Source organism: Lolium perenne, chromosome 2 (assembly GCF_019359855.2).
Source record: "Lolium perenne isolate Kyuss_39 chromosome 2, Kyuss_2.0, whole genome shotgun sequence".
In the NCBI taxonomy this organism is placed as follows: domain Eukaryota; kingdom Viridiplantae; phylum Streptophyta; class Magnoliopsida; order Poales; family Poaceae; genus Lolium; species Lolium perenne.
Window position 1 is genome coordinate 287586060 of NC_067245.2, and position 25383 is coordinate 287611442.

Here is a 25383-nt window from a genome sequence, read left to right on the forward strand (position 1 = left end):
AGCAATTTGTATTCTTTTTTACTACTCTTTTGGGTTCTTTGTACTACCATGAATGATTATCAATAGATTCGGTGGACTTTTTTCGCCAAAAAGAAAACTTTCACCATGACCGGATAGATTAGTTTTGGTAAGTTTTTCTTTTTTCACCAGTCCAGAATATGTAGACTTGCAGAGGACAGAGAAACTCCACACGTCGACATCACCAAAAATTCCATCGAAATTTACCTCATTTAGTAGTGAACTAGATCGAACAACGGATACATGCCATGCTGCAGATTTGGTTCCTACTCGAAGAGCCATCGGCCATATATACCTTGCTTGATGCCACCGCCATTGTCGGCGCCCTCTTTTAATGCTTGTCTTCCTCCTACAGGCTGCGCTGCTATTTATGTCGTCGCTCCCCCCACTAGCTGCGGTGACGAGTGCCCCAGCCTGAGGCTGCGCAGTTCTTCCGCTAGCTCTCTCTCTCTCTCTTCTCCACAGGTACGTGCTACTTATTGTGCTTCGATCTCCTCCTCCTTGATATTTCCATCTCTCTATTCAATTTCTTCTCACTCCTACTACGAGACACTTGATAGGAAGAGAAAGATCTGGTCTTGCATTGCACTGCGTGATGGCTTCTGGCCCGGCTCCGATCCCTTCCGGAGCGTGGCTGCCCCACGCGGCAGCGCTGGTGACGCTGGTGCTGGCTCTTGCGGCGGTGCCGTCAGCTTGGGCGGACAATGTGGACATGGTGTTCCTCAAAAGCGCAGTCGCCAAAGGAGCAGGTGTGTACTAGATTCTGCAACTTCTTAACTACTGTACTATATTCTGTTGAATTCGGTCTCTCTGCATTGCTCACCACGATTTCATCCTCGAGTTCTTCTTCGACAATGGTTACACTTTGTGTGTGCCACTGGCTCATTTGTGCAGTGTGCCTGGACGGGACTCCCCCGGTCTACCACTTCTCCCCTGGCTCCGGCTCTGGCGCCAATAACTGGGTGGTTCATATGGAGGTAATTAAACCAATCTAACTTAGCTTTTATATATCTGCATCAACCTTATACATTTCATTTGTAATGAAACGATCTCCTTTGTACAAAAATTGGAAGGGAGGAGGGTGGTGCAAGACCTCCGAGGAGTGCGCAATCCGGAAGGGCAACTTCAGGGGCTCTTCCAAGTACATGAAGCCACTCTCCTTTTCTGGGATATTAGGGGGCAGCCAGAAATACAATCCTGGTATAGTCTACATGGAATTTGCTCTTCGTCGTTGTCCCCTTACGATTCGCTTCAGCGCTGATTTTTCTCACCTAACATGGCAGATTTCTACAACTGGAACAGAGTGAAGGTCAGATACTGCGATGGTTCATCATTTACCGGTGATGTCGCGGCAGTAGAATCTGTACGTTCTGGACTTGTCGATTGTATGTTCTGTTTTGTTCAAGGTTGTGAGATTGGCCTTGTCTTTGGAATGTAGTCGACAAACCTGCATTACAGAGGGGCAAGGGTTTGGAATGCCATCATCGAAGATCTACTCCAGAAGGGGATGAGCAAGGCACAGAATGTATGTTCTGCTGGCAATTTGTATCAGTACAAGTTAGTTAATGACAACAATATTATTGTTCATTTTACCAATTTGGATCATGAACCATAACTGCAGAAGTTCTTATATTCTAATTTGCATTCTGATCCTAGAAGATGAACTACTGCATTACACCTTTTCAGGCTCTTCTTTCTGGATGTTCAGCCGGAGGTCTAGCAGCAATACTGCATTGTGACAAATTCAGTGATCTGCTTCCAGCATCGGCAAAAGTCAAGTGCTTTTCAGATGCTGGTTATTTTTTTGATGGGTAAGTTATGAACTTATTGCTATTCAATTTGTTATGAGTAATTTATTTTTGGTTTTCATGCAGGTTTCGATTATTTCTGTTTGATGTCTCACTACTTTTACATGTTTTAAGTGATTCACATTTTTTGATAAATGCGATCATTGTTGTTGTCATTGCAGGACAGATATCACCGGCAACAAATATGTCAGAAAGGTCTATAAGGATATTGTAAACCTACATGTATGTTGTCTTCTTACCTTACAGTGGCCATAATCCTAATTATCTAACGCTTAATCTCACAAATCCTAGCTTTTTAGTTCAGTACTTCGGTTCACTGCCCGAGAAAACTTTATTATGTTATTTTTACAGTAACAATTAGATACACATTTTATCTTCACCGGTTCTTCCCTCGCTATCATGAGTTTCAAGACTGATCATCCGAATAATTTATGAAATTTTCATGCAAGTTTTCACCCTTTTTAGCCTAATAACCTTTTCAATCTCTTCCAGGAATCAGCTAAAAATTTGCCATCTTCATGTACATCGACGCAATCACCTGAGCTGGTCAGTTTTATTCACTTAGAATTGAAGGGAACACTTATGTTATAGCATGTGGACTAACATTAAAGGGAAAAAATGCAGTGCTTCTTCCCGCAGTATGTCATCCCAACATTGCGCACACCGCTATTCATACTTAACGCAGCGTATGACTCATGGCAGGTAAATTCCATACCCTTTTAGCAGGTACCCTTGTGCATAGATTCGGTTTGGTTAAGATAGATGTGTATCAGCAACGAAGAATAACAAACTGGTACCTGCATTCCAGATCAGGAACATACTAGCACCTAGCGCTGCTGATAAAAGCAAGGCCTGGGCCAAATGCAAGCTTGACATAAAGAACTGCTCCTCCAGCCAACTCGTGACCATGCAGAGTTAGTGATCCTTTTAACTTCAATGTTGCATTTTACAATCTGCATTTATCATTTCAGCTACTTGGGTGATGATCTTCCTAGATAATCCAACTGTTTTGTTCATCTGACTTGTTTGATCATTTTATTTGTTGAATTTTGACACAGATTTCAGGAAAGAGTATCTGGCAGCGCTTCCTCAACCGGGGCAGTCTCGTTCTCTAGGCATGTTCATCGACTCATGCTTTGCTCACTGTCAATCTGGAGCACAAGACTCATGGCTTGCCGAAGGTTCCCCTTCCATTCAGAAGACGGTAAGTCTATATCTATTCCCTACTTCCTTAAAAAAAAAGTATATTCCTTACTTGTTTTGCTGGACGCCGAACGTTTTCTAGGCAACTCGATTTCAATCTAGGACTAGGACTAAACAATTCAGAGAAAAATGATTGAAACCCGCTCGCAGCTTACTTAATATGATGTATACCTGTCTATTTGCAGCAAATTGGCAAAGCAGTGGGGGACTGGTTCTTTGAACGGGCGGTATCCCAGCGGATTGATTGCCCATATCCTTGCAACCAGACCTGCAAGGACAATGAAGATGATTGAGCAATTGTATCTGGATATCAGTTAGATGCTTTTTTTTTGTCGTGCAGGGGAAACGGGGATTAGATCACATCCATAGCTACAAGTAGAATAGGTCATTCTACATAAATAGTTACTTGCACATCCTACGTTTGTGGATTTTTATTGGTACTGAGAATAAAAAAGAGGAAATTTGGTTTAACCTTGCTGCGGCAACTGCTTATTCAGAATTGATAGGAAACCACATGTTTTATTCTAATGTTTCAGAAACCCACATCTTTTAAAACTAACGCTCATGGTCCATGCGTGCGTTATTTTCGGTGCAGAGGCCGGGAAAACAACAAAGAAATTCTTTTGAAAGAAAGACGACAAGACAATTGTTTTCAGAATTTATACCTGGATGGTGGCTCATAACTAAAAAGCGTGATTTTCTAATGTTGGCAAAAATGTAGTTTTTTGAAACTATTGCTTGACAATGAGGTTAATAAATTTATATATTATATTATAATGTATACAGTTGTTCGCTCATCCAATTTCATCCCCGCTGATAAAATATATGGTTCACAATTGCCCGTCTAAATATGGAGACTGCTATTCCAGACATGGTCATAACAAAAATCAGATTATTGATTTTGAAATGGGTACAGAACTCGTGCATTATTTGGCAGTAACTTGTAAATTTTCGTAACAAATATAACTATCAACGACCTGTGCAAAACTTTCCACCCTATACCTCTCTGGAAATTACTTTTGTAACACTCTGAACAAGTGATTCTAATCAAAAATTGTGATGTTTGCTAAGTTACAAAAATGGATTCATAGGTGCCAATGATTTGAAAATGTGCTTCAATTTGAAATATACTGTATGTGAGAATGGCGATCCCAACTATACTATAAAGAACAAAATGTGATTTTCATAAAATGAAATGTGATTGATATTAAATATGATTTTCATAAAAATGCTTTTAAATTGTGCTTCAATCCAAATATGATCTATAGGTCCTCCAAAAAAAATGAACCAAAGGTGAGCATGGCAATACCAACTATTCCACACAAGGTCGGCTAATGGATTGTTTACTGCATAATTGGCAATGAAAAACTATTTTACTCTATCTTACTATTATTCAACAATAGTGAAGTATTCTAATTCAGTAAGTGAAGTAAGGGATTTCGTAGGTGTATATTTACTCTTTCATGTCTTATTTGTTGATCTATAACCTTGCCAAATACAACAATTATTTTGGTTTGTTCCGCCATCCCACCCAATGAAGTATATTATTTTCAGTTAAATCATATGTGATAGTAATCATTCTTCACTACTCGTTGAATTGTTAGGTTAGAATTCCGCGATGGAGATTCCAGTAATTTCTTTCTGAGTCAACTCTTATCTGTTTTATAAACCTAGACGGCTCTTTATTATTGCTTTAAACATCGACTTGTTATTATCTCTTGTTCTCCCCCTTCCCCAATTCTCTACCGTCAATTTTCATAACCTAGATCCTCCACTGATTGCCGGAGAAGCTGTCGTGGAAACTAAATAGTGCATGCTCTCTTTGTAGATTTCTTCAGTCATATTCCATGATACAATTCAATACACTGTTGTTTCATACGCTTCTTAGATCCTACTTAAACCGTAGTATGTTTTTAGCTGTACCCTAGTTATTCACGAGGTATTTTCTCAAAAAGGAAAAAAACTTATGCAAAGAGGTAATGTAGTAGAGTTGAGAAAAAAAAGGCTATTAAGCAAGGAAAGCGGGTTCCCGAAAGACGCTTCTGCCGTTGATGCGTCTGTGGCTCACCCTCCTCGCTGCTCGAACCGGCACGAACAGCTGAAGAGAGGGGATGAGGAGATGAGCGAGAGCTGAGCTGCTAGGAGGAGCCTCGCGACACCACCCCCATGGCTCCTCCTCAGTGCGCCGTCTCCCCGCCTCCCGCTTCCCCCACCAATGCCAAGAGCAGGACGCAGCTCGCGGCGACGCAGGTCAAGAAGCTGTGCAAGCAGGGCCGGCTCGAGCACGCGCGGCGGCTGCTGCTGGACGCGCTGCCGCGCCCGCCGCCGACGCTGCTCTGCAACGTGCTCCTCATCGCCTACGCCGCCGCCGCGCTCCCGGACCACGCGCTCCGCCTCTACGCGCTCCTCAACCACGCCGCGCGCCCGCCGCCCCGCTCCGACCACTACACCTACTCCTGCGCGCTCACCGCCTGCGCCCGCGCCCGCCGCCTGCGCCACGGCAGGTCCGTCCACGCGCACCTCCTCCGCCGCGCCCGCTCGCTCCCGGACACCGCCGTCCTCCGCAACTCGCTGCTCAACCTCTACGCCTCCTGCGCGCGCTACCGCCACGGCGCCGGCGTGGACGTCGTCCGCAGCCTGTTCGACGCAATGCCTACCAGGAAAAGGAACGCCGTTTCCTGGAACACCCTGTTCAGCTGGTACGTCAGGACCGGGCGTCCCCAGGAGGCCCTGGAGATGTTCGTGCGGATGCTGGAGGACGGCGTCAGGCCCACCCCGGTCAGCTTCGTCAACATCTGCCCCGCGGCGGGAAGCGTAGACCCCAGCTGGCCATTCGTGCTCTACGGTCTGCTGATAAAACATGGAGTGGAGTATATCCACGATCTCTTCGTCGTCAGCTCAGCGATCGGCATGTTCTCCGAGACCGGGGATGTGCAGTCAGCTCGGACGGTCTTCAACCGCGCTGCAAAGAAGAACATCGAGGTTTGGAACACGATGATCACCGGGTACGTGCAGAACGGGCGGTTCTCTGAAGCCATGGATCTCTTTATCCAGGTACTGGGGTCTAAAGCGGTTCCACCGGATGTAGTGACTTTCTTGTCAGCCGTCACGGCGGCCTCGCAGTCACAGGATGGCAGGCTGGGTCAGCAGCTGCATTGCTACTTGATGAAAGGGTTGCGCAGCGAGCTGCCCGTGATACTCGGCAATGCGCTTGCTGTGATGTACTCGAGGTGCGGCAATGTGCAAACTGCCTTTGAGCTGTTTGATCGGCTGCCAGAGAAGGACATTGTTTCTTGGAACACCATGGTAACTGCTTTTGTGCAAAATGATTTCGACTTCGAGGGCTTGTTGCTCGTTTATCAGATGCAGAAGTCAGGCTTCGTTCCTGATGCGGTGACGTTGACTGCAGCGCTGTCTGCAGCTTCCAATACAGGAGACCTTCAGATTGGTAAGCAATCACACGGTTATCTCATCAGGCATGGCATTGAGGGTGAGGGCTTGGAGAGCTATCTAATAGACATGTACTCCAAATCTGGTCGTGTAGACATGGCCCAGAAAGTGTTTGATGGCTATGGGACTGGCAGAGACGAGGTCACTTGGAATGCCATGATAGCAGGGTACACACAGAGTGGCCAGCCTGAACAGGCGGTCTTAGCATTCCGCGCGATGATTCAGGCAGGTGTGGAACCTACTTCGGTGACACTGGCTTCGGTGCTTCCCGCTTGTGACCCTGTTGGAGTGGGTGTATGTGCAGGGAAGCAGATCCATTCTTTTGCTCTGCGCCATTCTTTGGATACCAATGTCTTTGTCGGTACAGCTCTTGTCGATATGTACTCCAAGTGCGGGGAGATTTCTGCCGCAGAAAATGTCTTCGGTGGCATGACGGAGAAGAGCACTGTCACCTACACGACGATGATTTCTGGTCTTGGTCAGCACGGTTTCGGCGAGAGAGCGCTATCCCTCTTCTACTTGATGCAAGACAAGGGGTTAAAGCCTGACGCTGTGACCTTCTTGGCGGCCATTTCAGCATGTAATTACTCTGGACTGGTCGATGAAGGTCTTTCTTTGTACAGGTCAATGGAAACATTTGGACTTTCAGCCACTCCTCAGCACCATTGCTGTATTGTGGACTTGTTGGCTAAAGCCGGGAGGGCGGACGAAGCATACGACTTTGTAGAAAGCCTGGGTGAGGATGGGAACTTCATCGCTATCTGGGGATCGCTTCTTGCATCCTGCAAAGCACAGGGCAAGATGGAGTTGGCAGCATGGGCGACTGAGAAGGTGCTCAACATCGAGAAACAGTATGGTCATGCAGGCTACAATGTTCTGCTGTCCCAGTTATTTGCTGCTGAGGGTAACTGGAGTAGTGCTGATAGTCTGAGAAAAGAGATGAGGTTAAGGAGGTTGATGAAAAAAGCAGGTTCAAGTTGGATTGAAGTCCAAAGTCCAGCATTACAGGACAGGTCTATCGAGAGAAACCAAAATTATCCTGAAAATGGTAACATATTATTTATGCTTGATGGGGATATTTGACCTTCTGGTACGAATAGATTGCAGTTTTCTTGATACCTGGAGATTACAGGGTGGTGATTAGCTCATGCTCTGCCGGATTCAGTTACCTGTTATCTGCTATAACACGACTTGCCTTCTCCCAGAATTCGTGCAGCTCCTTTTGATCTTTTGACTGGATGAAAGGAAAGATTTCCCACCCTACAGGCAATGCTGCAATGGTCAAAAGGTAAACATGTGCAGCAAGACAACAATATACGCATCCATCAGAAACGAAAGAAGAGGCTGGAAGAGGCTGGGATGCAGAAGTGCAGAACCAACTGCAACCTTGCAGGTGGCCAAGCTGTAACCTTACAGTGACTACTGAACATTGACAAGTTATCCATTCACAAACAGCGTAGCATCATGCTTGGACGGCGTTAATTCTGAGACTGGCATATGGGTATGCGATCTTGAGTGAAGTGTACATCATTTTTTTTACTTAATACTAGTTACTGGTGACAGGAGCTGTAAACATCAATGTAAAATCAAAAATTAAAGAAAACTATGACACAGTTATACAGGAAATATGATTATGCAAATATCTCTCGATTCTCTCCTACACTACAAATATGCATGACAAATTAGGATGAGATGATTACCTAATGTAAAGGTTTGCATGTTTTTTTTTCTGCAGTTTGTAATAAAATATTTGAAATTGCTGCACAAGGTATAAAATACTAGGGCCCAAATGTACAACCAGAAGTATAGGATTAGTGGCACCTTTTCTCAACAAAACCAGGTAGCACCTTCAGTCCTTCACTCAAGAAAACCAGCAACAGCTGGAATCTCAGAGGACATGACCACACTCATGTTATGGTCGGTCTGACCTATACACGCAAGAAGCCCACTAGTGGCTAGTTGTGGGCTTAGCCCAAGTAAATTAGGGTTTAGAGGAGGCCGTCCTCCTATATAAACACATGTCTCCTGAAGGGAGACGGGAGACCCCGTGCGCCCAGCCGCACCCAACCCTAGCCGCCGCCTCCTTCCTCCGCGACGGCACCCAGCCGCCGGCGCCGAGCCCTCCAGCTTCTCCGCCCTCACTTCCACCCTTACAACCTCCGCCCTAGACCCGGTAGAACCCTAGCCCCTACCACTTTGGTATCAGAGCGAAAGAATGTTACAATTGAATTCCACAATAACATCAACAATTTGACAAACAATGATGATCTGTTATCATCAAAATAAAATAAAAATATATCTCAATTGTTTAAATCGGGTACCAGGGGCAAACTACATGCTCGTTCGAGAATGTCAGACCCCAACTTAGTCTGCTACAATGTATAAAGTTGCAGGCAGATGATTCAGTACAGTAGTTATCCACTGGTTTGCTCAACAATCTATTGCTTCAGCTGACTTCGCTTAGTTGGTGGGATTGTACTATCAAAGATCACCAACAAGACCACCAGTCTGTGATAAGTTATAATCGCTTCACCAATGGTTTAGTAGGCGATGTCCAAAATTTTAGCCTCAAGTCGATCTTGATATCTTACTTGCTCTGAGAATCACAAAATTGCCCATATTCACAATCACAAAGGCCCATTCTCACCTGAAATGTCAACCCAGATAAGGTACTCTTATAATTGCAGCCAGACAGGTACTTGCAAACCCAAGAACTAAATAATGTGAATACTAGGATGCCATAAAGTCCTGAATTGTTCAGTGAAACAAGTGTCCAATTGAGAGCTGACCTTTCGGAATGTGAAAGAAACACGCCGCAAACTTCTTTTAATGACTTGACCAGCCACATCATCAATCTACAAGAAAAGAGATTACATTCAACTACTATACTATGTCGCATTTGGGTACTAGATACAGCGGACGAATTGCCAGAGAGTACTCATTCTGCCGAACAAGGCAAAACTGAAGCTACTGTACTAATCAATTATGTAAAAATTCAAATTATTGTACTCCCTCTGATTCATATTAATGGACTTAACTTTGACTAGATACAGATGCATCTAGCCTAAACACTTAACTAGATACATCCGAATCTAGAAAAGAGGAAGTCCATTAATATGAACCGGGGGAGTATGTGAAAATGGTATATTTAGAACAGGAGCAAGACATCTTAACTGTTCAAAGTTTGCAAAAGGTACTAGTTAATAGTGTGTATGAATTGTTGTGTTTAGAGCAGGAGAAAACATTAACTTAAATGTCAGATACCTTATGGTGTGGTATATAGTGATGCCAAGCATATCGGCCTTCTCCAGACATCAGTAGCATCGACTGGGGAGGAAGGAAGACAGCTTTCCTAATGCATTGTGGATCTTGGATGCTAGGTTCATCAGTTCCATTGACCATACTTGGAGCACGCCAACTGCCTTTAGGATATTGTCTAAACTCCATAATACAAGGTCCAGCCAAAGAAAGGCTGAAGATCATTTCTTCGAATGCTGAGTGTGTATCTATATGTGGAGATAAACCTACACCACAAGGATATTCATTTACCTGTTAACACGAGCGGGTTAATTCTACCGTTGGATTTCAAGAGGTAATGCTGTTACTGTTAGTATTAGATAAATAAGAAAAACAATCCGCAACTACACCTTGAAACAAACCAACAACACAATAAATTTCAGCTTAAGTTGCCACCTTCAATTTGAACCAAAACAAACAATCCTAGGTACATGACTTACTGTTAATTGATCGACCAGTTTAGTAGTACAGCTCTTCACGCCAGGGAATGTCACAATTTTTTCAAGGATTTTCGAAACAAAAGATGGCAATTCACCCAGGAACTGCTTCGAATCAACATTCCTCGTCTGAAAAGTCAACAAATCCTTGTTACAATGTAAATATGTCTAGCGGTCAAGATATGATGACTAAAGGTAAGGAGTGGCAAAGAAAATACAGATTACGAAGATTTGCGACTAAACAAGAGTTGGCAATGTCAAAATGGCACTGGCAGTATTAAGGACCATGGCAGGTGACCCACAGCTGCTACAGAGCATAAAAATGAAGGCATGATGCGATTCACATTTTGGATAGGCACATTATCATTATTTTTACTTTGTATTCAAGTAAGAATCATGATACATCTGGATAGTACAAAAACGTATTGTACTAAAAAAGCTCACGAGTGAGTTACTAAAGGAGATTAACGGTATTGAGAAAAGCACAATCTGCATACTTACTTCGTACAGAAACTCATAACCATAATGCTGAACTCGCCTTTTGGCCAATCTTTTCCACGGTCTGCTATCCACAGCGGCAAGAAGTTCCTGCAAAAGGAGCAAAATCACAAATGTTACTCAAACCAGTATATTAGTACTAGCAAGTAAACAAGGCGCTAATGCAGAGAGGAGTGCAATACTCCAATTCACCCCACCTGTTCCTCCGCGGCAGTGACGAACTCCTGGACCAAGTGAATGCCCGGGATACCGAGCTCGGACGACGACAGGGCCACCCGAAGGGAGACGCCGGCCGGGGCCTTGGGCGCGGGGGCCGGCACCGAGTAGCGTATGTGCAGCACGCGCCCGGCGAGGCGGCCGCAGGGGCGCCCGTGGAGCGCGGCCATCGCGGCCCCCGCAGCGGCGGGCTCGCGGAACCGGACTATGACGCGCGCGCCGCTGTCGTCGGCGGCGCTGACCCCCTCAACCTCCCCGAAGGCACCGAAGGCCGCGGCGACGTCGTTGTGGGTCAGCCCCACCGCCGGCCCGCAGTTGGCCACGAACAGGATGGCGCTGGGAGCGGCGTCCTCGGCGATGGGCGGCGCGCGCGTGTAGCCGGACTTCGCCATCTGCGGAGAGGCGGGGTAGGGGGAGGGGGGAACGAGAGCACGCGAGCAGCGGCGGCGCGGCGGGCGGTCGTGTCGGGGCTTTAGCCTTTCTTCCCCGCGCTACGGCCCAGTTTCGACAGTTATGTTCAGGGTGTCGAGACAAAAACTGGAATTTCAAACAAAGCCTCAGAAGTTCGAACAAATACCACGAGAGTTTCCGCATTACAAACAGAACCACGGAACATCGACTACATCTATGAAAAAATTCCACATTCCAAACACAAACAGAACCGCGGAATTTCAACTACATAGGAATCTTCAACTACATGGAGTTCCACAGAAATCCATTCAGTTTCTGGAGGTGTCAAGGAAAAATCCAAGGCTCAAGACAGTAACTGTACACGATCAATAAGACAATGCATTGAAACAAGGCGAACAGCGCACAGTTATACGGAAAGTGTCTTTGGTACATGGGCCTCACTTTTAGATTTTTGAGAATTTTAAAATCTCACGTTTCTAAGTCTCAAAAAATTATAATGTTAAATATATAGATAGATATATGCGGGTGGGGTGTATGCAAAAAAATCTCGTTAAAAAATACTTTGTATTTTGAACAATATAAAAAAGACAAATTTCTGACAGTTAATGGAAGTAAATTAGTATTAAAATAGTGTATCCTTTTGTCAGAAATTTGTTTTTTTATTTCCTAAAATTTAAAGTATTTTTTACCGGGACTTTTTTGCATACACTTCTCATGAACATATCTATCTACATATTTAACGTCACAATTTTTAAAAACATAAAAGGGTGAAATTTTAAAAATTTCAAAAAACTGAAAGTGGAGGGAGCACTGGCACTGGCACCCATGTGCACCAAATTCCTGTCCACAGTTATAAAAAAAATATATAATCTGTGAAAATCTTGTGACTAGGCAGCCGTGAGCCTGGGCTCCCGAGGATCCAAAAGTTGCACTAGGTGAACACAGACAATGCTGTAACGACCGATTGTATTATATATGAGTTCTCAACTGTCTTCACAATGGAGGACCCAATGGGGCAATGCAAATACAACATTGCAGGAAAGAAAAATCAATAGCCAGAGTCGATTCCACCCGTACAAATAATTTATCCTGGCAATGAATGGCAGTGCTCTGAGTCCACACTAAACTATGCTCCCATAGTCTTTCCTTGGAAGGGACGAGGGTAAACCGCCTGTCGTAAACGAATGCACACCTGTTCCTCCTGCAAATTGGGACAGCATGGTTAATGATACCAAAAAAAAAAGGTGTTTCTCCGATCTGCTAAAAGAGTGAGTAAAATTACCCCAGGGCATTCCCTCACCCACGCCATAGGGAGGAGGCCATGCCGGCTGCCCACTTTGATGACTCCCCATTGGCGGTCGCATGTGACTGTTAGTGGTTGCCTGACTGTATCTCGGTTGAAGAAATTGATGTCCATGGCGACCGCGGAGACTTTGCTGAGCATAATTCGGGGGTGTGTAACCACCATAGATGATTGGAACAGTAGGGCGAGTGCCCCTTCCAAGTGAGGATGAGGGGAGTTGTTGATCCCCTCTGTAGCTGAGAAGCAAAACACAAGTAATTTACTTGGCATAACTTTATGAAGGAGCAGATCATATGAGGTGGTTTTGTCGTGTCCTAGTCTCAAACACAAAAGACCAAATCTCTTGAAGCAAAACAACTAAGAAGGGAAGCATAGCAACTAAGAAGGGCATCTCAAAATATTATGTCAGGTGGGTTCTTGTTTCAAGGAAAACTTATCAGAAGGTAGAACGTGATACCTTTGGCCTGTCGGTAGAGGGTTTGAGCTTGCAAAGTTGTGGCTTTGGACACGGGTTGATCTGGCAGATCCGCCCGGCTGACCAGTTGCGTCCCTAAGATGGAGACTGCTGGTTAAATCAGCTGACAATGAATTGTCCTCTTGCAATAGTGACTCCTCGCTGCAAAATCGAACGGCGTAAACGTTAATATTCAGGCTATCTTTACAGGAAGCAACTTCAGCACACATTTCCTTTACCTATAATCAGGATCCCAGTCAGAAGGATCTTGTGTTGATGGACCTGATGTATCTGGTATAATGTCAAATGAGGGCAAAGGTGGCACATTGTGTGAATGGAATGCTCCGGAAGACCCATGACTAGAAGAAGCCTCCAAGGTAAATCCACCTCCAGAAGCTATTTGCGGTCTCCAACTAGAATGACCAGAACTAGGTAAGGAGTGCTGAGAGTAGCCAGCGTGTCCACGAATATAGGCATCAGAGTGACTAAAACTGACACCATCCCCATGTCGTCCTTGTCCATGCTGAGATGCAAATTCATGTGGCGGCATCGGCATGTTCTTCCTGTTGCTGTACTGGCCTACTGGTGCAGCTTTTCCCAATGGAGAGCCATGAATGCTTCCACTCGCAGGAGAACCAGAACCATGCTTCCCAGTAGAATTAGCTGGGATGTGCATCTGGTAGTTTGGTGGGGTAAACTGAGATGGACTGGTACCAAGGGACATAGGCCCCATACCTCCAGGGCTTAACCGAATGCCTCTATCATATGAGATACGAGGTCTCAGTCTGATATCTGGACTAGAGCCAACATGTGGAAACCCAGAAGGACCTACTGGTGAGTAATACATGTTGACATTATTAACATCACCATAGCTTCCATAGCTGCTAGCAGGACCTGCATTGCCAGCATAGCTACCATGGCTACCAAAGCTTCCATAACTACTCCCATAAGAAAAGGGCATTCTTGGATGATAGGGGTTATTAGGAGGTAGACATCTGTTCGCACTTCCAATCTAATTATTTATCAAAACACAGGACATTTCAGTTAGAGGGGTGAATAAAAAGACGATATAAGATTATTAATCCTGCAATTCAACTCAGGAGCAGCACACGAGTATCACCTGGGGAGAAAGATCTGCAGGAGAAAGACCTGCAGCTAACCAGTGCCCTCCTCCTGGATTGTGATCAACTGCTGCAGCATGAGCAACAGGCTACAAGACAAACCGAAAACAAGATAGGTTTGAGAGAAAAAAATGACTAAATGAATGTGTTCAAAATCTCAAATTAAACCATGCTTTAATAAAGCTACAAAGCTATCTTATATCTACCAAGCGATGCACAAGGCAATCGAATACTCGTCCTGCAGAATAACACTCTCCTGTACAAAGGGGAGCATTTTACCTATTGAAAGGTGTGTCTATTAGTGTATAAGGGAGAGAGAGGAAACTGTGTTAATTATCTGTGGTCCACGGTTCATTATCCCCAAAAAGGGAATATACCAAAAAAAAATCAAGACATAGTAATAAGTTTATTGTCACTGACTAATCTTATTTTTATGAAGCAACTGCATATACTTGTTACTCCTCCTAAGATAATTTTAATCCAAAAGCAAAAGCATATCATCTAGTGTAATTTCATTTCCTTCTTTAAGAAGGACGAAGTTAAGACACTTGAAATAAAACTAAACTCACAATTCTTGGAGTCTCAGAGACAGGCTTATATGGACCAGTGAAAGGTTCGCCTGTAATGAATGGATGGCCAGACGCCTGAAACAGGATTTAGTACAAATAAGTCCTTCTATATGGATCTGAATAATTTGAGATCACAAACTTGTATCTAAGAAGAATGATTTTGTGTTCATAAGTGCAAACCTAGTCAAAACATATATTCTGATAAAAAAAATGATGATTCATCAACTTAACTTCATGTAGACTCGAATGAGATAAGAGTATATTAACATGAAGGCTCAAACTTTACAACAAAGGACAAGGCAATATAATTGCACAACTAGCATGAGAATACCTGAAATGGCGACCATCGCTTATTTGGATCGAATTCAAGAAGCCCCCTCAAGAAATCAACTAATACCGAGCGATCTGACTTTTCTGTCTCTGAATCAAAATGCAACACCTGAGAACATAATATCAAAGTTGCAAGTTGTAGTATTCTAAGAGCTCAATTGTTCAGATTCAAGCTAGCCGTTTCATTATTATGATTATAAGTGTGATTTTCTTACAAAAAATGCAAATCCCAAATTGAAGCAAATACTCAATTGAAGTCTATACTCAACAATCCATAGTAAGGAGCTACCATAGCAACGCCCAACTATAACAAGATATCCTTATAAGATCAAAATACAATGCTTTGAAAGAAAAATGTGAAATTACAACTCAAAATGACACCAGCATTAGCTCAGATATGGAAAATTCTACGGCAATATTCATGAAGGCCGGCAAAACTATAATATTCCCAAATTACTTTTGAGCAAAAATACATATTATTTTCAAAATCTGATCATACAGATAATGGTAGTCAAAGTCTCAAGAGTTTGACGGAGGTTGAAGAGTGACATGGTTTTGCAAACTGGGGGGAGTATCAACAAGTACACATGAATGGTCTTAGCCTATTCTAAAACAAGAGCTGAACCAGAATCTTATTCATCAAAGAACTAAAGAGGCAACAAAAAGACTAACCTGACAATTCTGTATTGTCCCAAGGATAGGTAAATATTAGCTGGTCCAACCTTTGCTGAGGGAAGTACCATTTCCCTAATATCGGTCTTGTTGCCCCCCTCTAATATTTGGTATAGATAATGAGGCAGTGGATTAAGACAGTCTAGAATACAACAGAAATAGATGTTTCTTGTGAAATATCAAGAAACTTACCCCCTCAACCTCCTCTTCACTTAACATTCTGTATGCAGTGCTAGGGCTTTCGTGTGACCTGATACCCGGATTAATGTTTCCAAGAGGTTTAAAAAATCTACCAGTATTTTTAGCTCCCCTTAGCAAGTCATCTGGTGGTTGCCCCCTAAAAAGTTTATTCAAGGAACAACAGAAAAAGAATACAATCATTATAATATGGTGATCAGAGGAGCTAAAGAAGTGCAGGATTAACTTTTTTAACCCAATCAAGGCATCTGATTTAGCATGCTGACATGTACTTGATACAACTAGAAGATAAATTATAGGTACAGGACTTACCCGAGAATCTTTAGCATACGCTTAAGCACATCATATTCTGATGCTCCAGGAAATAGCGGTAGCCCTATAAACAGTTCAGCAACTATGCAACCGAATGACCACATATCTATTGCAGTAGTATACCTGTCACTGTTAAGGTCCACATAATTTGGAAAGGAAAAAAAGGATACACTTCATCAAAGAAGTGCATTAAAGAAAATGGTGCGCAATATGCTTATGGTGAATGATATGCAACAACTTCCCATGTATATATAGGATACGGATAGCCGAGCAGAACTTCTGGAGACCTGTAATAGCGGCTCTAGCAAAAAAGAAAGGATCGAGGTCTTATTTTAAAATAACCATCACTACTTAAATAAGAAAAAAATGAGAAATGGTGTTAGAGAAGCTTCAAAAAACCTGAATGTATGAGTACACAGTTTTACCCTCCATGCATGCTGATCCAAAATCGATAACTTTCACTGCTGCAGCTGTCTTGGCACTGTAAATTCATCGTACAACCATCAAGCCAGTTTGCCTGGGAAAATAGCATCGAATATCTAATATTGAAAAATTCAATACTGATAGAGGCTACTCACGTTGGGGCTAAGAGGATATTTTCCGGTTTTAGATCACAGTGAATGATGCCACCATCTCTCATCACAATCATGGCATCCAATATCTGAAAACATAACACCAGATCAGGTAACAAGTACAAGTTACTAGTTAATGGGAAATATAGAATGAGACCATACCTGTTTTGAGAAGGCTTGTACATATTTCACTTTCAGACCTCTTAAATGATTCCTTTTTAACAGCTCATACCTATAATGTTGAAGTTTATAGTGAAGTCTAAACAAAGGTAAAAAGGAGTGAACCTACTAGTGAATAAGTTCTGAATAAGTTAACTCACAGGTTTTGACCAAGCATTTCAAAGGCAATACACAGATGATTTTGGAATGTGAGATAATCTAGCATTCTGACAATGTTATGCTGATCATCAGGATCAAATTTCTGATTTAGCTGCAAAGATATACATAATTATAATGGTGAGCTATGGAATATATAAAGAAAGTGGAAGTTCCTAATAAACTGTCAATACCGTTCTTAAGAGTGAAACCTCCACGATCGCCTGCTGATAAAATGCAGGCTGGTTTTTTATAACCTTCACAGCAACATAGTCGTTAGTTTCGGTGTCCCAGCATTTCACAACTTGGCCAAACGTGCCTTGACCAAGCATTTCCTTGACAATGAATCTGAGTACCAAAATGAGAAAGAGTTACAGTTCAATGATATGCTAGTCATGCTCAGCTTCAGCTTTGCTGACTCGGAACAGGAAATGGTGAGACAATGCGCTGGTTTATTAACTGAACTTCTGGCATGTCATCAAAATTGGAAATGCCAGTTCATCTACTCCCTCCGATTCATATTAATTGACTCTAGTATGGATGTATCTAGAACTAAAATGTGTCTAGATACATTCACATTAGAGTCAATTAATATGAATCGGAGGTAGTACCTTAAATGCGTATAAGTACAAACTCTGAGTACTTCTCGAAAGACATGCAATAGGGAAGGTCAAGAATCGATATATCTGTTTATTGATCACTGATCAGGATGCATAATGCCAATTTCATATGATTGATTCTGGGGGAATAATTCAGTCCGCTAATTTGTCCGATAACAGCACAACCACTGAAAATATGGACTGGAAGACGAAACAGAGCAAATGGGCATATCGAACAACAAGTCTGAGGAAACAATTACCTTCGGTTTGATGTCTCGTTGAGCAATTCCTGGTTGACAAACAATATAAGGTCCCAGTATTTATTATCGACTCCATTATTGTGGACTGGGGTCGAAGGATGCGTTAGAAAGCGCTTTGGGTTTAGCGCCTCTGAGTACTTAAACTCTGGGTGGCATCTTTCAAAAGTTTGAATGATGTCTGCCGTCAGCCTCACAACAAACTGCATGATGAATAAGTGTCAGCTGAATGAAAAAAAGCATAATGAATAAGTGAGAGATGGTGTACCGAGTTGTTTACAGTGCTGAGTAAAAACTAGTAAAGTTGGCGCTTGGAATATCGGTTTTAGTTCCCCTCCCGAAATATCTACTGCCGTGTTTTGTTGTGCCCCTGGATTTATAGGGGTGCCTCAAGCGGTCCGTGAAACTTTCCGGATTCACAATGCAAGACACGCGTGGGGGGAAATAGGAGCGATGAAAATTACAACGAACCAAGCCCTCATATCCTGAAGGCCTTGTTTGGTTGCCCGGTTTCTAGGTGGATACGCGCGTATCATACCAGCCCATCCATTTACTCGAAAATACACTTCATAGCTGTTTGGCAGCCCGGTTTGTAGTCACGTAAGCCCGAGTAAACTCCTGAAAACACGTTGGGTTGAGCTGATTTTCAGACGCGAGGTGGGTACCGCGTTTTTTCCACTCGAGTTTCATGGCCTGGAGAAGTGAATCGGGTGTCCTCCCAAAACACGGCGGAGAATACACTACCATACACAGAAATCCTCCCTTTCAAACAAGGCCGAACAGTTATTGCCCCTAATTTCTAGGGTTGTTTTACGTACAAAAATGCTGAACCAAGCGGGGCCTAAGAATGTTTGTGCCGGTGTTGTTTGATAATGCAGGGGGTGTCTTGTTCAAATACACATCAAACTTGCAGAAACCACCTACAGCATTTTGCTTGGCTAAAATGAGTACCGTATCTCAGAACATTCTTAGTCGACACAACTAAATTAGTTTGCTATGTTAAAAAAAATGCCCTATTTGTGACCTCCATTCAATTCTACTAGTCAACAAGTAACTTCACAAAAAAGCAGCACCGTCTTCCAAGCTACTAGTAAAGAGCAAAGCAGCAGCAATTGCAAGGAACTATCTGTACGTTGATCAATCAGAAGCTACATGAGCACGAGCAAGCTGAATTCAGCTAGTACATCAAGGAGGTGAATGAGGCGTACCGGCTTCCTCTTGACGCCGTGGAGCTTGCTTACGCGCGGGGCAACGCCGCCGCCCGCCGCCCGATGGGCCGCGTGCGGCGCCCCCCGCGTAGCGGTGGCGCCCACGAAGCGGCGGAACAGCGTGGCCCCGCTGGGCCTCCACGGCGGCGGCGCCGCGCCCTCCTCCTGCCTGCCGCTCCCCTCCTCCATCGGGGCGGGGCCAAAGCTACTCCGCCGCGCGGGGAGATCTCGCGGCCGACGTCCACCACCACGCGCCCCCGAACCCGAAGCCGACCCTGGTAGCAGCCGAGCGGCGGCGGCCTGAGGAATCCAGCTCCATCCCTATGCGGCGGCCATCGCGATCGTCCGGCGCGACGATGGTAGATGGGGCTGGCTGGCAATTCCGCGGGCTTGGATGATTGGGTCTCTTCCAAAGGGGACGGATTGGCTAGGGTTTTGTATCACGACGACACGATTGAGGCGAGGTAAATTCGCGGATAAAAGAGCAGTGGTGGTGGGGGTGGACTCCGGATTTGGGTTCGAGCTCTGCCCCGAATCGGCGGCGCGACGAGTCCCGACCGGGAATTGGGGATTGGCGACCTAGGGCTCAATCCGGATTCCTGGAATTTGCTTCGTCTTCCTCTGCCTCGGCCTCGCCCTCGCCTCTCGGCTAGAGTATTTTCCGGCTCTTTTTTCTCTTTTCTTTCCGCGTGGAAAAAGGGATATACGCTCGATTAGTTGGTGCTGATGGAGTAATTAAGGGGAGGATAACACCAACCTTTGCCCAGCTCTCTCCGTGTTTGTTACCATCTCATCTCATCCTAGGCAAACCCTCCAGTTATTATTCTATTCCCCGCTGACTGCGCCGCCGTTGTTTTACCTGCGGGACGTGTCGTTTTCTGCGCGTGGGTCAGGCGTGTCAGTGGCCAGCTCAGGAGATTGCGTGCGACATCCGACGGCGGGGAGTCCGGCCACGCTCGGGAACGGACGGCTGGATGCGGCCGGAAGAAGAAAGGAGGGACCACGTGACAGGTCATGGTGTCCCGTGTCAATGTCGTGCACGGTAGGAGGGCGCCACCACCACGTTTTGTATTCTTCCGTGAAACTGTCTAGGTGACGTTGTGAATTGTCCCGTCAAACCATACCGTGCACATTTTTCCCCTTCCAGGTGGCGCGCGTACTCGCTATATCCATTGCTCCACGCGAGGATTTTCTTTTTGTCATAAACGGACCTCTTTATTCATTCTTTTTTTTTTCGGGGAAAAAGATATATATTAAGCCACAAGGGAATTACAATCAGTTTGAACCGCCGTAGCGATTTCCTGGGGAACATATCGGAACCAAGATTCAGTTCTGTTCTGAACCCGTCCTAGTTTGCTAACTCGTGGCCTACCATGTTAGCCTCGCGGCTAATCTTTATTAATTTTACATCTCTTTCCCGAAGAAACTCACGATCACGATGGCAATTTTATCCACGGATTCGGGTATCCACGGATATTCGACCCACCGGGCACGGGTATGGAGGGTTGGTTGTGTCCACGGATTTCATGGGGCGGATATCCGATAATTCATGGAGCGGGCACGGGCAAAGCTTTTGCTCCATGGATATTCGATGGATATCCAACTGACATGTGCGACCCACATGTCAGTGACACGTGCGTTTTTACCTACGATTGGTTGTCCTTTTTAGGCCTAAATCACCAAACCCTTAATTTAAGCTTTAATGAGTTTATACTCTAAATAATCACGAAACCGCCTTGTGCTGGTAGGGCTTCCGTCGGCCGCATTGACTGTGGATCTTCGTTGATTGCTCTGCCTCCTCGGTAATGTGATATATTGTTGCTTTGATATTCCTATGAATTGTCGACATAATTGCGGCTGAAATGCTACTGAAATAATGTCGAAATGCTGCCAAAATATTCATGTTAGCTTATTATTGATGAAATGCAAGTGAAATATTGCTAAAATGATACTCAAATTTTATGGGCATGGATATCCATGGATATCCAGGTATCCATCGGATTTGGATTTGGGGCGACATCCATACCCATGGATACTTTCGTGGGCGGGGCAGAGCGAGGCTGATGGATTTGGGCATGGATCTGGTTTTTCTATATCCGTCCAAACCCGCTCCATTGCCATCCATTGATCATGTCCACCGCTTCCATTGATCATGAAAGCATAGGCTGAAACATTAGGAGTGCTTCCATTGATCATGTCCACCGCTTCCGCACAGTATGACTCCACTGTGAACTTAAGCGATGTCCAGTGTAGGGCAAGCTGCAACCCCTCTTCGATGGCCATGATTTCCGCTTCAGTTGCATCACCACATTGTGGTATAGAGCGGCATGCTGCATAGATGATCTCACCTCTATGGTCCCGTAGAACCATGCCCGTGCCTGCAGCTTGACTCGAGTAAGCACCGTCCGTGTTCAGCTTAGCCTCTCCTAGCGGCGGCGCCACCCATTTCTTCCCCACCTTCTGTCTACCATCGGTTTGTGCTTCAGTCTTCTGGAATCCTTGTTCCGGGTTGACGACTATCTTACCTTTACTTATATCTGCGGACGGAAATTGTTTAATGAGCATGAGAGAGTTGAGGTAGCTTACTAGGAATCGGCGGGAGCCCTCAATTGGCGGGCAGGGTTTGTTATGAGTCATCTCATTGTGGGCGTGCCATATCCTCCAAAACATCATCAAGGTCGGCGCGCGTTGGCATGCTGGGATGGAGACCAAGAGGTGAAGGAGCCACTCGGGTCCTATCGGCCTTAGCAGGTCACCGGCGGGCAGGTCCCAGACTTCGTCCATGGCACGCCAAAGGTCGCGTGCATGCGGGCATCGGAGGAAAATATGGAAGGAGTCCTCCTCCTCACAGCCACAAATAGGACACATGCTGGATGTTGAGATGCCTCTCCTTCTCAGATTCAGTTGTGTTGATATTGCATTTCTACAGATTTTCGATGCCAGAATTTTGACTTTGGGTGGTACAGGGCAGTCCCAGATGATCTTCCATGTTGGTCTAGCGCCATCAGGTCTAGAACTAGTAGCTCCACGATCTTGATGTTGCATTGTCAAGTGCAAGGCTAACCTGTAGGCACTTCTGACGCTAAATATGCCACGTTTGTCAGGGTGCCAAGCTATAAAGTCCTCTTCGTTACGCCTTGACGTGCTAATTTTCAGGATATCCGCAATGTCCTCCCAGCAGAAATATTGGTTTAGCCTTTGCTCATCCCACAATCCGTCCTGTTCCAGAAAGTCCGCCACCCAACGGATTGACCTCTTTATTCATTCAAAATAGAAGTTACATCGTTAACTAAAAAGGATACCATATTCTTTACCAATATTTTGTCGGATCCGGATCGGAGCAGATATTGATCGATTTCAGATTCGAATGTACATATATCGGGATGTGAATCGAAACGGGCAGAGTTGGACCGGAAATAAACATAGTCGGATATATACTCTCATGGGTAGACAGTTATAGTTATTGTAAATCTTGAGAGGGATTTAAACTTTCGGTCTTGTGTCTTTAAGAAAAACTAGATGATACCCCGCGCGTTGCGGCGGGCATAATGTAGAAATGACATGATGCAAAATCTGCATCAATAATTGGGTGAGGAAACAATTGACCTAAACTGTAGAGAGGATTTTGGTTACCAGTCAATGAAGATTTTGAGAAAAAAAATCGGTATTTTCACACATGTCCTTAGTGTTAGTAACTGCAATAATCTGACTTGCGCCACAGAAATAGCAATTGGACATGAAAGAATGTTCAGAAGTTTGTAAATCCCCACATATTCTGCACTTGCATATGATGTCACCAATATTGATATAAAAGTTTGTGACGTGAACAATACATGAAGGATTTGGCGTGGTACTAAAGCAAACTGAAAATGCCGAAAAGAAAACTATTGCCATAAAGACACATAATGGATTACACTGCGTTATTATGGATTACAATAGAAGCGACTAAATGCGTTGATCATCAACTTTTCATGTAAGCAACTACATAAGTAATTTAGGTAGAAGTCATTGCAATCTTGAATTGTTCCATGCGTCCTTGATGATGCACTGCATGTGATCAGAGAAAGAGCACTATAAGAAATGGAAATACCTATGTTATTTTATTTTTTGTCCTGCTGCCTTCCTTAGATGTTTGCCGCAACGTTGATGTCTGATACGCTGTTTGAGGATAAACCAATGAGAATGGTGAATGAGATGTATGTGATATGTGTAGGATAACGTTGCATAGAAAACAAAAAATTTCCTACGGCGAACACGCAATCCAAGCCAAGATGCAATCTAGAAGACGGTAGCAACGAGGGGGTATCGAGTCTCACCCTTGAAGAGATTCCAAAGCCTACAAGATGAGGCTCTTGTTGCTGCGGTAGACGATCACTTGCCGCTTGCAAAAGCGCGTAGAAGATCTTGATCACGATCGGTTCCGGCGCCACGAACGGGCAGCACCTCCGTACTCGGTCACACGTTCGGTTGTTGATGAAGACGACGTCCACCTCCCCGTTCCAGCGGGCAGCGGAAGTAGTAGCTCCTCTTGAATCCGACAGCACGACGGCGTGGTGTCGGTGGCGGTGTAGAAGTCCGGCGGAGCTTCGCTAAGCAATGCGGGCAATATGGAGTGGAGGAGCTTGGCTAGGGTTTGGGAGGAGGTGGCCGGCCACTCTATGGGGGGCGGCCAGCTTGTGTTCTTGGGGTGGCCGGCCCCCTCCCTTGGCCCCTCATTATATAGGTGGATCCCAAGTGTTGGTGTCCAAGTCTTCGAATAAGACCCGAAACCAAAACCTTCCATAGGAGGGGGAAACCTAGCCCAACTAGGACTCCCACCCAAAGGTGGGATTCCCACCTCCCATGTGGGGGGTGGCCGGCCCCCTTATGGTGGAGTCCACTTGGGACTCCACCCCATCTAGGGCTGGTCGGCCATGGTGGTGGAGTCCCATGTGGACTCCACCTTCCTTGGTGGTTTCTTCCGGACTTTTCTAGAACCTTCTAGAACCTTCCATAGAACCTTCCGCGACATTTTATTTCACATAAAATGACATCCTATATATGAATCTTATTCTCCGGACCATTCCTAACTCCTCGTGATGTCCGGGATCTCATCCGGGACTCCGAACAAATATTCGAACTCCATTCCATAATTCAAGTGCTACCATTTCAACATCCAACTTTAAGTGTGTCACCCTACGGTTCGAGAACTATGCGGACATGGTTGAGTACTCACTCCGACCAATAACCAATAGCGGGATCTGGAGATCCATAATGGCTCCCACATATTCAACGATGACTTTAGTGATCGAATGAACCATACACATATATTACCAATTCCCTTTGTCTCACGATATTTTACTTGTCCGAGGTTTGATCTTCGGTATCACTCTATACCTTGTTCAACCTCGTCTCCTGACAAGTACTCTTTACTCGTACCGTGGTATGTGGTCTCTTATGAACTCATTCATATGCTTGCAAGACATTAGACGACATTCCACCGAGAGGGCCCAGAGTATATCTATCCGTCATCGGGATGGACAAATCCCACTGTTGATCCATATGCCTCAACTCATACTTTCCGGATACTTAATCCCACCTTTATAGCCACCCATTTACGCAAAGGTGGTGTTTGGTGTAATCAAAGTACCTTTCCGGTATAAGTGATTTACATGATCTCATGGTCATAAGGACTAGGTAACTATGTATCGAAAGCTTATAGCAAATAACTTAATGACGAGATCTTATGCTACGCTTAATTGGGTGTGTCCATTATATCATTCACACAATGACATAACCTTGTTATTAATAACATCCAATGTTCATGATTATGAAACTAATCATCCATTAATCAACAAGCTAGTTTAAGAGGCATACTAGGGACTTCTTGTTTGTCTACATATCACACATGTACTAATGTTTCGGTTAATACAATTCTAGCATGATATATAAACATTTATCATAAACATAAAGATATAAATAATAACCACTTTATTATTGCCTCTAGGGCATATCTCCTTGAGTCTCCCACTTGCACTAGAGTCAATAATCTAGATTACATTGTAATATACCTAACACCCATGGCATTCGGTGTTGGTCATGCTTTGCCCTAGGGAGAGCTTTAGTCAACGGATCTGCTACATTCGGATCGGTGTG

The 25383-nt window shown here is 44.5% G+C and overlaps 4 protein-coding genes across 5 annotated transcripts; 2 read left to right on the top strand and 2 right to left on the bottom strand.

Moving 5' to 3' along the window:
• The first annotated feature begins 331 nt into the window (after positions 1-331).
• Positions 332-3500, top strand: LOC127336330 (pectin acetylesterase 11). Its single transcript, XM_051363136.2, has 13 exons — positions 332-483; positions 579-767; positions 913-995; positions 1092-1218; positions 1302-1381; positions 1457-1543; positions 1705-1829; positions 1988-2048; positions 2319-2372; positions 2451-2528; positions 2635-2740; positions 2885-3030; positions 3215-3500. The coding sequence occupies exons 2-13, from the start codon at positions 614-616 to the stop codon at positions 3320-3322; spliced, it is 1209 nt and encodes a 402-aa protein (XP_051219096.1). The 5' UTR covers positions 332-483; positions 579-613; the 3' UTR covers positions 3323-3500.
• Positions 3501-5093: 1593 nt separating this feature from the next.
• LOC127336328 (pentatricopeptide repeat-containing protein At3g22150, chloroplastic) lies at positions 5094-8132 on the top strand. The gene has a single exon (XM_051363133.2). The coding sequence runs from the start codon at positions 5196-5198 to the stop codon at positions 7560-7562; it is 2367 nt and encodes a 788-aa protein (XP_051219093.1). The 5' UTR covers positions 5094-5195; the 3' UTR covers positions 7563-8132.
• A 553-nt stretch (positions 8133-8685) lies between these two features.
• Positions 8686-11446, bottom strand: LOC127336329 (alkylated DNA repair protein ALKBH8 homolog). The gene is made up of 6 exons (XM_051363134.2): positions 10909-11446; positions 10715-10801; positions 10217-10342; positions 9744-10028; positions 9269-9334; positions 8686-9126 (listed from the first exon to the last, which is right to left on the bottom strand). Exons 1-6 carry the CDS (start codon positions 11317-11319, stop codon positions 9067-9069), a joined length of 1035 nt encoding a protein of 344 aa, XP_051219094.1. The 5' UTR covers positions 11320-11446; the 3' UTR covers positions 8686-9066.
• An 841-nt stretch (positions 11447-12287) lies between these two features.
• Positions 12288-20014, bottom strand: LOC127336327 (dual specificity protein kinase YAK1 homolog). 2 transcript variants are annotated; one of them, XM_051363132.2, is made up of 18 exons: positions 19249-20014; positions 18044-18243; positions 17379-17532; positions 17190-17299; positions 17032-17101; positions 16876-16958; positions 16697-16778; positions 16558-16598; positions 16298-16420; positions 15980-16124; positions 15788-15887; positions 15117-15199; positions 14786-14860; positions 14216-14305; positions 13335-14107; positions 13099-13257; positions 12621-12877; positions 12288-12539 (listed from the first exon to the last, which is right to left on the bottom strand). In XM_051363132.2, the coding sequence occupies exons 1-18, from the start codon at positions 19435-19437 to the stop codon at positions 12460-12462; spliced, it is 2814 nt and encodes a 937-aa protein (XP_051219092.1). In that variant the 5' UTR covers positions 19438-20014; the 3' UTR covers positions 12288-12459. The 2 variants fall into 2 exon arrangements, with proteins under 2 accessions (XP_051219092.1, XP_051219091.1); XM_051363131.2 differs by having other exon boundaries at positions 15117-15205; positions 19249-20013.
• Positions 20015-25383: the final 5369 nt, after the last annotated feature.

Excerpts from the sequence above, each read along its gene's own strand:
- LOC127336328 (XM_051363133.2), top strand. The coding sequence starts at position 5,196 with ATGGCTCCTCCTCAGTGCGCCGTCTCCCCGCCTCCCGCTTCCCCCACC.
- LOC127336327 (XM_051363131.2), bottom strand. The coding sequence starts at position 19,437 with ATGGAGGAGGGGAGCGGCAGGCAGGAGGAGGGCGCGGCGCCGCCGCCG. Across the intron at positions 12,878-13,098 it reads CCTCTACCGACAGGCCAAAG|CTACAGAGGGGATCAACAAC; the intron begins GTATCACGTTCT and ends TTTGCTTCTCAG. Across the intron at positions 12,540-12,620 it reads GGGTGAGGGAATGCCCTGGG|GAGGAACAGGTGTGCATTCG; the intron begins GTAATTTTACTC and ends CCCAATTTGCAG.
- LOC127336329 (XM_051363134.2), bottom strand. The coding sequence starts at position 11,319 with ATGGCGAAGTCCGGCTACACGCGCGCGCCGCCCATCGCCGAGGACGCC. Across the intron at positions 10,802-10,908 it reads TCACTGCCGCGGAGGAACAG|GAACTTCTTGCCGCTGTGGA; the intron begins GTGGGGTGAATT and ends CTCCTTTTGCAG. Across the intron at positions 9,335-9,743 it reads ACTATATACCACACCATAAG|ATTGATGATGTGGCTGGTCA; the intron begins GTATCTGACATT and ends CTTTTCTTGTAG.
- LOC127336330 (XM_051363136.2), top strand. The coding sequence starts at position 614 with ATGGCTTCTGGCCCGGCTCCGATCCCTTCCGGAGCGTGGCTGCCCCAC. Across the intron at positions 996-1,091 it reads ACTGGGTGGTTCATATGGAG|GGAGGAGGGTGGTGCAAGAC; the intron begins GTAATTAAACCA and ends AAAAATTGGAAG. Across the intron at positions 1,382-1,456 it reads ATGTCGCGGCAGTAGAATCT|TCGACAAACCTGCATTACAG; the intron begins GTACGTTCTGGA and ends TTTGGAATGTAG.